The 14,767-nt window shown below is 46.2% G+C and overlaps 1 protein-coding gene across 1 annotated transcript in view; it reads right to left on the reverse strand.

Annotated features, from left to right (window-relative positions):
- The window catches only part of SYNE2 (spectrin repeat containing nuclear envelope protein 2), a 273,351-nt gene that overhangs the window by 152,377 nt on the left and 106,207 nt on the right, over window positions 1-14,767 (reverse strand). The window contains exons 45-48 of the mRNA XM_050952774.1: window positions 9,875-10,228; window positions 7,760-7,894; window positions 3,040-3,195; window positions 1,235-1,500 (exon numbers count right to left, since the gene is read on the reverse strand). Of these exons, the coding sequence (XP_050808731.1) occupies window positions 1,235-1,500; window positions 3,040-3,195; window positions 7,760-7,894; window positions 9,875-10,228 (911 nt within the window). The remainder of the gene's footprint in view (window positions 1-1,234; window positions 1,501-3,039; window positions 3,196-7,759; window positions 7,895-9,874; window positions 10,229-14,767) is intronic.

The following is a 14,767-nucleotide window of genomic DNA, read 5'->3' on the forward strand; positions in this document are numbered from 1 at the left end:
ACTTTGAAGGCTAATTTGAAAAACATACTAAATATGAAAATGTACTGGTTATCTTTAGCTTAGTACTGGCAGAGTTCATTCTGACTACAGAAAATAACACTTTCCCTATCAATGAAAGTTAATTTGCAGAATATGAAAATATTTCAGTAAACAGCAGATGGGTACCTGATCTCTTAATGTGTCAGATTTTTTAAAATAATACCTTTTGCCTCCTATTTTTGTCATTTGTTAACAAAGAAAGATGGCGATCTATTCTGTATCTTCCATGAGGAGTGAAGTTCTGGAACAGCCTTCCAAGGGGAGTAGTGGGGGCAAAAGACATATCTGGCTTTAAGACTAAGCTTGATAAGTTTATGGAAGGGATGGTATGATGGGATAGCCTAATTTTGGCAATTGATCTTTGATTATCAGCGGATAAGTATGCCCAGTGGTCGGTGATGGGATATAGGATGGGATGGGATCTGAGTTACTGAAGAGAATTCTTTCCTGAGTGCTGGCTGGTGAGTCTTGCCCACATGCTCAGGGTTTAGCTGATCGCCATATTTGGGGTCGGGAAGGAATTTTCCTCCAGGGCAGATTGGCAGAGGCCCTGGAGGTTTTTCGCCTTCCTCTGCAGCATGGGGCATGGGTCACTTGCTGGTGGATTCTCTGCAGCTTGAGGTCTTCAAACCACAATTTGAAGACTTCAATAACTCGGACATAGGTTAGGGGCTGGTTATAGAAGTGGATGTGTAGTGTTCTGTGGCCTGCTTTGTGCAGGTCAGACTAGATGATCACACTGGTCCCTTCTGACCCTAAAGTCTAAAGTCTATGACTTTGGAAAAAAATATTGTAATAATACAGCACTTAGATTTTAAGTTTGGCAGGGTAGGACCATCTGTTTGTTATGTGTCTGTAAAGCACGTAACTCAATGAGGCTGGGATCTCTAGATGCTAGCATAGCAAAAAGTAATAAATAATAATAATAGTTTTCATCGCCATTGTTACTGAAGTGCTTTAGATGCAATGTAATGTTATTACCAATATACTAATGTACTTGGACTACACCAATTTTTGCTCTGTCCTTATATAACTTCAGTTAAATCGATACAGTGCCATATTCAGATTTCAGTTATACCAGTGCATACCTAGAGTAACTCCATTTGGATCTCTGTTACATCAGTGTAACTGATGTAAATCAACCTAAGTAAGTGTGGTCCCCATAAAGTAAACTAAAAAAGTTCCTCATACTTACGTTTTTATGTTTTCTTTTTCTGTTGATAAACTTTTCATTGAAGACTGAACAGCAGACAGATTTTCCTGGTAATCATTAACTAGATGATAATGGTGTTGCTTAACCTTCTTAATGGCTTCCAATTCTTGAAGCAACCTGTCCCAGCAAAAAACCATATATTCTGTACTTTGCAGGTTTGATGTGTTTATTTCTGTTGTGTTGGGTGACAACTCTTGCCTCAGAGACAAAGCTGTGGCTCTCTGTTTTTCCAGTTCAGTATATAAATTCTACAAACACATCAACAAACAGTGAAAAAAGAAAGATAATTAAAGAGAATTTTCACCATTTACACTTCCTACTGTCTTTACAAAATATGGTTAAAATTGCAGATTTGTGTACACATGAACACACATGCATGCTCAGTTAAATGTGACCATACACACAGATGCACACAGGCACATGCATGTACATACATACGTAATCACACATATATGTACAGTTGCACATCAGCAGACAAGCATAAAACAGGTATATTTGTATGCAAAGACAAACATTTACAGATATAGTTTACGCAGATGGATTTACACAAACTATGTTTTCACATGGCTGATCATAGAAATGTAGGGGTAGAAGGGACCTTGAGAGGTCATCAAATCCAGCCCATTGTGCTGAGGTGAGACCAAGTAGACCGAGACCATCTCTGACAGATGTTTGTCCAATAGTTTATTAAAACCCTCCAATGGAGATTCCACAACTTCCATTGGAAGCCCATGCCAGAATTTAACTGTCCTTACAGTTAGAAAATTTTTCCTAATATCTAGTTTAAATTGCCCTTGCTGCAAATTAAGCCCAATATTTTTTGTGGATATGGAGAACAATTAATCACCGTACTCTATAAAATAGCTCTTAATATAGCTGAAGACTGTTATCAGGGCTTTTCTCAAGACTCAATGTGCCCACTTTTTTCAACCTTTCCTCTTATGTCAGGTTTTCTAAACCTTTCATCATTTTTGTTGCGCTCCACTGGACTCTCCCCAATTTGTCCACATCCTAACTAAATTGTGGTACCCAGAATTGGACACAGCACTGCAATTCAGGCCTTGCCAAGTGACGAATACAGCCGGACAATTACTTCCCGTGTCTTACACACGACACTCTTATTAATACACCCCAGAATTATATTACCCTTTTTCGCAACTCCATCACGTTGTTGGCTTATAGTCAATTTGTGATCCACTATAAACCCCAGGTCCTTTTCAGCGGTATTACTGCCTAGCAAGTTAGTCCTCATTTTGTAGTTGTGCATTTGATTTTTCCTTCCTAAGTGAAGTACTTTGAACTTGCCTTTACTGAATTTTATCTTGCTGATATCAGACCAATTCTCTAATTTGTCCAGGTTGTTTTGAATTCTAATCCTGTCCTCCAAAATGCTAGCAACACCTCCCAGCTTGGTGTCACCTTCAAATTTTATAAGTATACTCTCCATTCTGTTATCTAAGTTATTAATGAAAATATTGAATAGTTCTGGACCCTTGACTGACCCCTGCGAAACCCCACTAGAGACACATGCTCAGTTTGACAGCAAACCATTGATAACTGCTCGAGTACAGTCTTTCACCCAGTTCTGCACTCACTTTATAGTAATTTCATCTAGATCACATTTCCCTAGTTTGCTTAAAGGATGTCATGTGGGACTGTGTCATCAGTCCAATGTAAAATGAGACTATATGCAACAATTTAATAGTTCTGTGATTAGCTATATTATACCACATTGAATAAACTCAGCTATGTAATTAGTGAGGGAATGAGTTTTGCTGGTTCCATACCTCTATCTCTTTTAGTTGCTCATTTAGTAATACAACATCCAATTCTGTAGTCTGATTTTTCAGCTCAGCGACCTTTCGTTCCTCACCAATATATTCAGCATTTGCTTGGGCTTCAGGAAGAATCTGTTTTTGGAAAACCATTTCCACATTTGAACCCTGAAATGTAAAACAGGATTTTTCATTCTGCAATATACATAACAATGTAGCATCTCTACTTTTATTTTTTCTACTTAGCCGCATGTGTTATGGACATGCCAAATCCTGCCACTCTTCCTCCACAGCATCTCTACAACCCATTCTTTTCTTTCTGTCCCTGCTGCTAAAATTCTCATACAGACCCTTGTTCTCTCCTGCCTGGATTATCTCAGCCTGCTCTTCTATGGTCTCCCGGGGCATTCACTAATACAGTTCATACAAGTGCTAAGATTTTGCCCATCATTCTGATCATGTCATCAACACTTTGAATTCCTCCCCAGCTTACTCTCCTCCAATGCATCTTCTTCTGGCTGTTTATCACTGTCTTCAAAGTCCTGCTTAACTCTCTCCCACCCTACTCATCTGCTTGTTTCACTTTGCTCCCAAGCCTCCTTTGTTTAGCAGTGATGCCAGCCTCAGCATATCATTTGTTTCCTTTGTCATAACCATCTCCATGCTCCCTATACATGGAATGCTCTATCTTGACCATTTGCAAGGTCACTATTCTCTCCATGAGCTGACTGATAATGACAAGTATTTGTGAATAGTCTATATATTGCGATTGATAGGGAGGATGGCCTTGTTATTAAGGCACTGGACAGGGAAAGGGGTTTAATTCATGGTGCTGCCACCTACTCCTTGTATGACCTTGGGCAAACCACTTAAATCTCTCTATGCCTCAATTCCCCATCTGTAAAATGGAGATAATACTACTTCCCTTCCCCAACCCTTTATTTAGACTGTAAGCTCTTCGGGGCAGGGACTGTCTCTGACTATGAGTATGTACAGAACCTAGCACAATGAGGCCTGGTATCAGTGGGAGGTTCCGGGTGGCGCCATAATATAAATAATAATACAAATATCTTTTGTCAGCACAACACTGTATTACTAAAAGGTGTCCAAGTATCAGCTTGGCCATCTGGTTTATCTGTTGTACCACCACCCACAACCCTCTGTCTGTCTCTGCTTATACTGTGAGCTCCTCAGGGGAGGGACCATGCCACCTGTTCAGTTTGGAAAGTGCCTTGCATGTAAGTTGCTATCGGAAATAAATAATAACAACAATAATTAACACTCTTCTTGTTACCTTTTCACTGTGAACCAAATATATCCAGTCAGGAAAATCAAATAACCAGGGAACTTTTCCATTTACCCTAACTACACAGCTACAGCAACTGTATCTACTAGACAGAAACACCAGGTTTCATCTTAAGAGGCCCTGAAGGACCATGAAATTGAAGGAAATGAAAAAAGTCAGCTGGCTGTCAGAGAGGAAGTGGGAAGACAGCATCATCAGACGGAACGTTAAGTCACAAACATGAAGAAACAAGTGAAATGAAAGTGGGGAAAATGCAGAGTGGTATTATATGGTGTATATTTCTCTTCATATGTATGTGGGGTTTCAGGCGCTACACATGCTGAGGCCCAGCCTAACACAGACAGATAAGGGAGTAATTCCTCTCCCTCAAATCTCCCCTGCATAGCAGAGTTAGTGCTCCCAACATTGCTGTGTTAGGAAAAAGAAAGAAACAAGTAATCAAAAAGCCTTAATCAGACAAGCTGACTAATAATTACAGTATTTCAAATGACAAGGTGGTTAACCCTACAATTACAAGTAAATGAGGCAAACACAACTACGACTCGTAAAAGATTACACCGGGCAAGGTTATGGTAAGGAAGACGATTTACATGAAGAAGCAGAACTGTAATTTTGTCGTAACAAATGTTTTGAAAAATTGCGGTTAGTGATGGATTAGCTCTCTTCTTCTGACTTACGCATTTTACATTGCTTTATATGTGGGATGCACTAGCTTCCTGTCGAAGTGCTGGTTTTGAGCTATAAAGCCCTACCTGGTCTGCTTCTTGGATACATATGGTAAAAGACTACACTTCTCTTCCTATGTACCAGTCTAATGCTTGAGATTGACTGATGCCCTTCTGCACCCTCGCTGAGTACAATCCTGTGGGACACATGGCAAAGTATTCTCAGAGAATGGTCCCCAGCCCTGGAATTTGCCTTGTTTTGGTCCAACAAGCCTCTGTATATAGTGAGGCATTTTCTGGAAGTGGATTCAACAGGGATTTCTGCTCAGTTTTATTTCTGTTTGAATGAAATTTGAGCTAGACAGTGAGCTTATGACCTGGAGTAAGAAGCAGCGCATTTTTGCACAGCCTCAGGAGCAGCCAGGAGAGAAAGTCACAATCTCTCTCCCAGCTCCCCAGCTGCTCAAAGGAAGGAACAAAACTGCACTGGTCCATACATCTGCCAACACATCTGTTGCAGCAAATACATTGCCTCAAGGGCAGTGGGGGGTGAGGTCAGAACCAGGACTTCACACAATCCTGCCCCATTCCATTCCCCTGCATGGTGGGAGAACGTGTAGGCTCTGCTTCCACTCCAGTGCTGCTACCCAGGATACAGATAGCCAGCACAAGGGAGTATGGGGTGACTTACACACCCTTATTCCTTTGCTCCAGCACAAAGCACAAGCCACAATCTGGCCCTTGGTCATTACAGGTTTTTGTAATCATACTCTGGTTATTGTACAGTTACAGTAGTAGATATTAATTACATCTGGCCAGACACTACACAAAGAGCAAATGTTTTTATAAATTGAAACACAGATATACATATTAGTGGGGTAAAATGCTAAAAGAACATCACAGGTGTAGACTTATTTCCAGCGTCAAGTGGCTTGCAACACAGCGTTGTCAGCAAATCACTTCAAGGCCACCCACACGGATGAAAAAAATCAATTTACATGTATTTCGAGTGTATAGGATAAATTCTCATTTTCATTATCATGGAGTAAGAGACGTACATCCCCACACACCGAGGCGAGAATACATCAGTGTAACTGAATGGGATGTTTATTGCTATCATTCCCTCTGTAACTAAACTTTAAACATGTATTTTTCATGATTCCGCTGACCCTTAGTACCTTGAGTACAATTACCTCCTCTTTTTGATCAATTGCCTTTGTCATTTCATTATTATCACACAGAGTAGTAGGAAACATTTTCAGCTGTGCTCCACTTCCTCGCATGGCACCCTGTTCAGTCACCACCAGCATCCCTATATTGTGCTTCCCCTGGTTTGTTTGTTTTAAAAGTTTACTATTAGTAAAGAGCTACATGCTGACACCAATACTCACACAGAGTAGTGTCGTACTCCACTGTGGTCCCACTAAAGTCAGTGGAACTGCTCGTGGAGGAAGGTCCTTGCTCTTTACCCACAGTCAAAGCGTCAAAATTTGCTCTTAAATGATTATTTAGAGTGAAGATGTATGGTATTTATTAAACTGAGCTTTAGCCTATAAAGACATGCAGCAGAGCTGCCCAAATGGGAGGGGAGCTAGTGGGACACCCAGATGATGTGAACTCAGTGTCTGCAGCAGCACCTGCCAGTCACCAGGCAGCAAAGGAGCACAGCTGTGCCATGGCAGAGACACCGGATTGGCTAAGGCAGTCAGGTGGCATGCTCTTAAACCCAACAGCTGCAGAGGATCAGCAGCTGTTCACTGCACATGCCTCTGGATTTTCTACCTCGGTGTACATGCCCCATTGCAAGTCCTGCTCCTGCCTTGCTGTAGCCTAGACCCTGCCCTGAATCCAGCCTTCCTCCAGTTCAGTCCCAGCCCTGCTCCTGTCTTCCTTGACTCCATTTAATCCGGTTCTGACCTTCAGCTTGGATTCCTGGCTCTGACTCTGTACCAACCCTTGGCTTTGGCATTCAGACTCTGACTATAGTTCTAATCTTGGGCCCTGGCTCCCGAGCCTGACTCCTGCTCTGACAGCCAGCGATTGTGGAAAATCAATAAAAAGGCCTAAATCTATGTGTAGGACAATCTAATGGTGAAAGGGGCATGAGCTACCTATTCATAAATCAAGTTGTGCTCTGAAAGCATTTTAAACAATCTAGACACCTGGTTCTAGAAAAGTAACTCAGATCTCGATTCTGTAAGCGGATCCCATAGAAGCTCAGCACAGGCATGAGCGTCCACCCTTGCAGAACTGCTTGTCGAATCAGGACCTTAATTTCTACCAAAAAAATTACGTCATTATTCCCACAACTTCTAGTATTTGTACCACAACTTCTCCTTAAAGGTACCTGACAATCCTACAGCCATAGTCGTGATCCTTCTTCCTTCTCCTAGAGGTATCTGTATTTCTGGTTTCCACAACACTTTGATGGTCTTTTCTCTGCCTCAGTTTTACCCATGGGCTGGGAGACAGTTTTAACGGTGGTTCTTTGAGCGGTCTCTTCACATTCCACCTTTGGAGTCAAGGCACCTGTGCCTTGAGCCAACCTGCACCACTGGCACATTGTGTGCAGGTGAACAAGCAGAGGTCACATCAAAGAACTCCGGCTACAGACAGGTAACCTTTATTTCCCCAAACAATAGTGCATGTCCCACTGTGATCCACACACATTACTATTCCTTTTTTTATTCTTGACATCATGACATTTAAAGCTATACACACCCACACTTTACCCTTTAATTAGAACTTATTTCTCTGTTACCTGAGCTCTTTGCTCTTGTGTGTTCTTGCTTTGATGTGACTCTTTTAGAGGACAGTCTGCCAATAATCTGCTTTCTTCAGAATGTAGATTATTTTGTTGTTCTTTCTCTGCTACATTTCCATTTAAACGTTGACTCTAACAGAACAAGTAAAAAAACAATATTTAAAATGAAAAATATTAAACCTGTGAAACACAATCTACAGAAAGAGGTAAAAAATATCCTTGTACTGTGAGGTTGGCACAAAGGAAGTAGAAACCTGTTGGCTTTAAAAGCTCTCTCTTATTTTGTTACAAAACTACTACAAAAGAAGCTCTTTAGGATTTACTGTCAAACAACGGACACAGCATGTTTTTTCTTTTACCACTTCCTCTCCTCACTCTCCTTGAAACTCTTGACCCAAATATTCAATCTGATTATATAAAAGACAGAAACTGAAGCAGGAATTGATGATTGATGTTGTGACGTTGCACTCTATATGATTTTATGAAAATATGGTAATTTGAATATAATGTAACTGGAATATGCTTCATGCAAAAGGTCTCTTGTAAGGTATCATTACAAAGCTTATAATCTATTGTGTGGTCATCCTATTTGTATAAATGTATCACTCTTGTATCTAAAACTAGAAATATGAAATATAACTCTGAGGTACTATTGTAGTTATGCAAAGTGTGAGCCATTAATGGTGGTTTGGAATCTTGATGGCTCCCATCAGCCAGGAGAACTGACTATGGATGGCTCTTTTTGCAGGAAAGCCTTCCTGTGAGTCAGGCTGGGAGGAATGAAGGCTTGGAGTCTAAACAGTGACATGTGATCATGTCACCTGAACTGGAATCCATCTTTATCCTGGTGCTTTTCCATTTAGAAGGATGGGTGGGAACCCACAGAGGGACAAAGGATTCCCGCCTTGTGAAAAAGATATATAAGAGGGTGGAACAGAGCAAAGGGGGCTGCAATCATGAGAAATCCCGTAGCTACCATCTGAGCTGGAACAAGAGCTGTACCAGGGGAAAGGATTGTGCCCAGACTAGGAAGGTGTCCAGTCTGTGATAGAAGCTTATTGAAACATCTCTGAGGATGAGATTTTATCTGCATTCAGCTTTCGTACTGCATTAGGCTTAGACTTACACGTTTTATTTCATTTTGCTTAGTAATTCACTTTGGATTGTCTTATTATTTGGAACCACTTATATCTTACTTTCTGTATTTAATAAAATCACTTTTTACTTATTAATTAACCCAGAGAATATATTAATATTGGAGGTGGGGGGACAGCTGTGCATATCTCTCTATTAGAGTTATAGAGGGCGAACAATTTATGAGTTTACCCTGTATAACCTTTATACAGGGTAAAACGGATTTATTTGAGGTTTGATTCCATTGGGAGTTGGGTACCTGAGTGTTGGAGACAGGAGCACTTCTTAAGCTGTTTTCAGTGAAGCCTGCAGCATTTGGGGGAAGTGGTTTAGACCTGGGTCTGGGTTTGTAGCAGAGCCGGCTCTAACCATTTCGCTGTCCCAAGCACGGAGGCACGCTGCGGGGGGCGCTCTACTGCTCGCCAGTCCCGCAGCTCTAGTGGACCTCCCGCAGGCATCCCTGCGGATGCTCCATCAGAGCAGCGGGACCTGTGGACCCTCCACAGGCACACCTGCGGGAGGTCCACTGGAACCGCCTGCCGCCCTCCCAACAACCAGCAGAGTGCCCCCCGCGGCATGCCGCCCCAAGCACGCGCTTGCCACGCTGGGGCCTGGAGCCGGCCTTGGTTTGTAGCAGACTAGCATGTCTGGCTCAAACCAAGCAGGGCACTGAAGTCCCAAGCTGCCAGGGAAAACGGGCTCAGAGGTGGTCTCAGCATATCATTTGGCAATTCCCAAAGGGGGTTTCTGTGATCCAACCCGTCACAGATGTTTTAAATAGAGAGTGTGTATCATGCTATTGTAATGTGCTGAACAAGTTTGGAGAATTTTTTTTACATGCTTTGGTTTATAATTGTGCAATTAATGGAAAGTTTTATTAGGAAACTGAAAAGGTGCAATTAATTACATGCTTTTGAGAGACTGATGCCTCTTCGCCCAGAATTTCTCATTCTGGTTGTCATAAACACACATACTTACGTTATTTAGTTTCCAGCATTCTTCCAGCTCTTCTGTTCTGCTGTTCTCTTCAACAGCAGTGGGAATATCAGAAAAGACCTGCTTCTCTCTCTTTATCATTGTATCTGCCTTATCCTGCATCTTTATTTCATCAGCAAATGCATACTTTGACTCAAGGGTGTCACTGAGAACATTCTCACCCTCTTGCTTGACATTTTTAAGTCTGTCCTTCAAATTCCTGTGTTTACACTGAAGTGTTTCCATTTCATCCTTAGTAATCTTCTGTTCTGCCGAAGAGGTGTTCTGTTCAACAGATTCTGCTAAAGCCAAAATCTTCTTTAATGTGTCTTCACATTGACTAAGAGGTGCCTGTTCCTTTAAGACAGGAAGAGATGAGATGAAAACATTTTTTATTGAAAAGTGTCTTCATTCAATTTACCCAACGTTAAGAAGACATTTGTAATAATAAATAATAATAATAATAGCTGTATACAGCGAATTACTAAAATCATTAACTTTTGTCATGAAAGGCAACTTACACTGCAAGACTCATGAAATATTCATATAAGCCTGCCTACCTGACAGCTTCAGAAAGTCAAATACTGCAACTGTATTTTTAAAGACGGCTGGATGCTTTTGTGATCAGGAACAACATCTGCAACTATATAAGTTAGTGGAACAATCACATTTTATGCCTCAGGGCATATGCTGAACTTGGCAAGGTTTAAGGAGGAAGTCTCCTTCCTCCCCACACCTCTATTATGTACTGCATTTAAAAACCTCTTAGGGCTTGTCTACATCAGAAAGTTGCAGCGCTGGTGAGGGAGTTACAGCGCTGCAACTTAGGAGGTGTACACATCTGCAGGGCACCACCAGCGCTGCAACTCCCTGTTTGCAGCGCTGGCCGTACTCCCATTTTGTCTCGGGTGTAGAGGATCCAGCGCTGGTGATCCAGCGCTGGTAATCAAGTATAGACACTTACCAGCGCTTTTCTTGACCTCCGTGGAATAAGCAGGTATCCCAGCATACCTGAGGAAGCCTCTGGTAATCAAGCTGGTCTCCTTCCCCGGCTTGCTCTCGCGTTCCCCGAACCCCGAGCAAGCAGGTCTCCTTCCCTGAGGTTTGCTGGGTGGTTCCGGGAACGCGAGAGCAAACCGCGGCGAAGCTGGTCTCCTTTCCCGGTTTGCTCTCTCGTTCCCCGAACCCCCGAGCAAGCAGGTCTCCTTCCCTGCGGTTTGCAGGGTGGTTCGGGGAACGCGAGAGCAAACCGCGGCGAAGCTGGTCTCCTTTCCCGGTTTGCTCTCTTGTTCCTCGAACCCCCGAGGAAGCAGGTCTCCTTCCCTGCGGTTTGCAGGGTGGTTCAGGGAACGCGAGAGCAAACCGCGGCGAAGCTGGTCTCCTTTCCCGGTTTGCTCTCGCGTTCCCCGAGCAAGCAGGTCTCCTTCCCTGCGGTTTGCAGGGTGGTTCGGGGAACGCGAGAGCAAACCGGGAAAGGAGACCAGCTTCGCCGCGGTTTGCTCTCGCGTTCCCCGAACAAGCAGGTCTCCTTCCCTGCGGTTTGCAGGGTGGTTCAGGGAACGCGAGAGCAAACCGCGGGCAAGCTGGTCTCCTTCCCCGGTTTGCTCTCGCGTTCCCCGAACCCCCCTTGAAGCCGCCCAACAGCGCTGCAGTGTGGCCACATCTAACACCACTTGCAGCGCTGGTTGCTGTAAGTGTGGCCACTCTGCAGCGCTGGCCCTATACAGCTGTACTAATACAGCTGTAACAACCAGCTCTGCAAAATTTTAGATGTAGACATGGCCTTAGAGGGACAATGAGGGAGTTAACTTTCTTCTGAAGCAACAGGATTTCCCCGGTGTAGGAGTCAGGGTGCCGCACTTGACAGACCAATGGTCTGAGCTGGTATGTCATCCTTCAATAGCTTTCTACACTCAATGACAACACTGATATTCCTCTGAAGCATATTTTCACAGAATCAAAATACCAGGTTTTTAATAAAGATTTAATACTCAGACTGGCTCATGCAATTGTCTAGTCTGTCTCAAACCGAGCTACTCTATCCAGACAGTCTGCATTCAAAACTGGCTAATTTAGACACAACAGCCATATGTTTGAGAATTGCTCTCTTCCTTGTGCCCACTGAACAGAAGTTGAGTTTTGGAAACTGTCATAACTATAAAGGGAAGGGAATAGCCTTCCTGTGTACAATACTATAAAATCCCTCATGGCCAGAGACACCAAAATCCTTTTACCTGTAAAGGGTTAAGAAGCTCAGGTTGAAGGATTTTGGTGTCTCTGGACACCTGAGCTTCTTAACCCTTTACAGGTAAAAGGATTTTGGTGTCTCTGGCCAGGAGGGATTTTATAGTATTGTACACAGGAGGGCTGTTCCCTTCCCTTCATAGTTATGACAGAAATCTAAATGATCTAGGGCCCAAGTCTGCTTCCAGTAACGCCAACAGAAAAAGTCCCTTGATTCCATTGGGAGCAGAGTCATAAATGCAGTTACCTCAGAAAAGGTACACCACCAGAGGTGAAAGTAAGCCGGTACGGGCCGGTACGGAGGACCGGTAAGAAAAGGTGTAGTAGTATACCCGCAAGAAAATGGAGCGTTCTCTCCCTCTCTGACTCCTCCTCCTGGCTCCAGCAATATTGAAGGTCCGGGGGCCCAGCTCCACAAATGTTCAGGGCCGGGTCTCCCTCCTGGCCCCACCGGTTGCCTCCCCTGAGTGTGCCCCGGCCCCCCTTTGCTGCCCCCATACACCTCCCTGGGTCCCAGACTGTGTCTCTCTCCTGAAGATCCATGCTGCCTGCATGTATTAAGTGCTGCTGCAGGGTCCTAGTGCCCCCCCTCCACTACTGCTAGGGCAGGCTGCCCTTCCTCCTCAGACCCTTTCATTTTCCGGTGGGACCCTCCACCAGTACAGCCGCCCCCCGGCTCGCAGTCACTGCTCTCATCCCATGCTGGGCAAGGGGCAGCCCCATCCCCCACCCCCAATGAGGCTACAGTGAGGGGCAGCAGCAGGGGAGGAGGCGCACATGTGATGGCAGCCCCCCCCCACCTGACATGGCACCCACCACAGGGGTGGTGAGGGGGATTCCTGGACCTGAGAGGGGCCCTAGAAACACGTGCAGTAACAGTGGGGGGATGAGTGTGCTGCTGGGGGGGAGAAGGGGGTCCCTACCCCAGAGCTCGCTGCTGCCGGCAGGGAGAGAGTTGGGGAGAGTCCTCCTCTCTGGCTCCAGTCCCAGGGCAGCCTGCCTGCATCCCAAACTCATCCCCATTCCTGCCCCACCCCAGAGCCCACACCCCCAGCCACAGCCTTCATCCTCCCGCACCCCAATCCTCTGTCCTAGCCCTGAGCCTCTCCAACACCTCAAACCGCTCATCTCCAGCCCCAGTCCGAGCCCTCATCCCCATGCACTCTAAGCCTCTGCCTCAGCCCTGAGTCCCCTCCCACACCCCAAAACCCTCATCCCCAGCCACACCCCAAATCCATGCCCAGCCTCACCTCACAGCCCTCACCCCTGCACCCCATCCCTCCGCACCCCTTCCCATCCCCAAACTCCCTCCCAGAGCCTGCACCCTGCACCCCTCCTGCACCCCAGTCCCCTGCCCTGCCCTGGTCCACAGCCTGCACCCCAGACCTCCTCCCCCCCAAACTCCCTCCCAGAGCTTTGGGCAGGTGGGGGGGTGGAGTTTGGAGGGGGCAGAGTTTGGGCAGGGGCAGGTTCTGGGTGTTAGGGGGCTTATTCCTTCACCCTCTCACCAGGGCCGGCTTTAGGAAGTGCGGGGCCCAATTCAAACATTTTCGGCGGGGCCCTGGCAGGGATGCCTTAAAAAAAAAAAAAGTGGAAAAAAAAGCCTATTATTTACTTTCCATAACTATATAAATAATAAAATTATAAATTATGTACATTGCATCATATATGCTGTTGATTGGTTATTAATGACTGCTGTTTCACATGTGTGGGTCCCAGCTGTTCCCTGCCCACCTCATTGAAGCAGGTGTGCAGGGTTACTGTCCTGGAACTGCAGGGCAGCAGTGGACATGGCGCTGGCTGGAGGCAGGGCAAGGGGTGCGGGGTTGGTTGGAGATAGGGGGTGTGTGGGGCGGGCTGGCTTCAGGCAGGGCCGTGGGGGGATGCAGCAGGGGTTGGCAGGGCTGGAGACAGAGGCAGAGACTGGCTGGCTTCAGGCAGGGGAGTGCAGCAGGGGTTGGCTGGAGACAGGGCAGGGTTTGCAGGGCTGGTGCGGGCAGCAGCGTGTGTGGGGCTGGCTGGCTTTGGACAGGGCCACGGTTGTGTGGCAGGGGTTGACTGGAGACACGGCAGGGGGGTTGACAGGGACTGGCTGTGGGCACGGGGTGCAGAGCTGGCTGCAGGCAGGGGGAGCGGGGCTGGTGTGGGCAAGGCAGAGGGTGCAGCAGAGGCAGCTGGAGCCCCAGCCCTTTAAATAGCCTCCAAGCTCCCTGCTATCCCAGGGCTTTGGGGGCTATTCAAAGGGCCCGGGGCTTTTAAATAGCCACGGGAGCCCTGAGGAATGCATGGGGGTGGCGGGGCTCTGGCGGCTATTTAAAGGACCGGGGTGGCAGAGGCAGGCAGCCGGAGCCCTGACCCTTTAAATAGCCCCCAGAGCCCCTCACTACCCCAGGGCTCTGAAGGATATTTAAAGGCCCAGAGCTCCAGCCGGGAGACCAGGGCCTCGGGGCTTGCCGCGCTCTGGCTGGAGCTCCAGCCAGGAGAGCGGGGCCTCGGGGCTTGCCGCGCTCCGGCCGGAGCTCCAGACGGGAGAGCGGGGCCTCGGGGCTCGCCGCGCTCCGGCCGGGGCTCCAGCTGGGAGAGCAGGGCTTGCAACGCTCCGGCCGGGGCTCCAGCCGGGAGAGCGGGGCTTGCCGCGCTTCGGCCGGGGCT

This window comes from Gopherus flavomarginatus, chromosome 5 (assembly GCF_025201925.1).
Source record: "Gopherus flavomarginatus isolate rGopFla2 chromosome 5, rGopFla2.mat.asm, whole genome shotgun sequence".
Lineage (NCBI taxonomy): Eukaryota > Metazoa > Chordata > Testudines > Testudinidae > Gopherus > Gopherus flavomarginatus.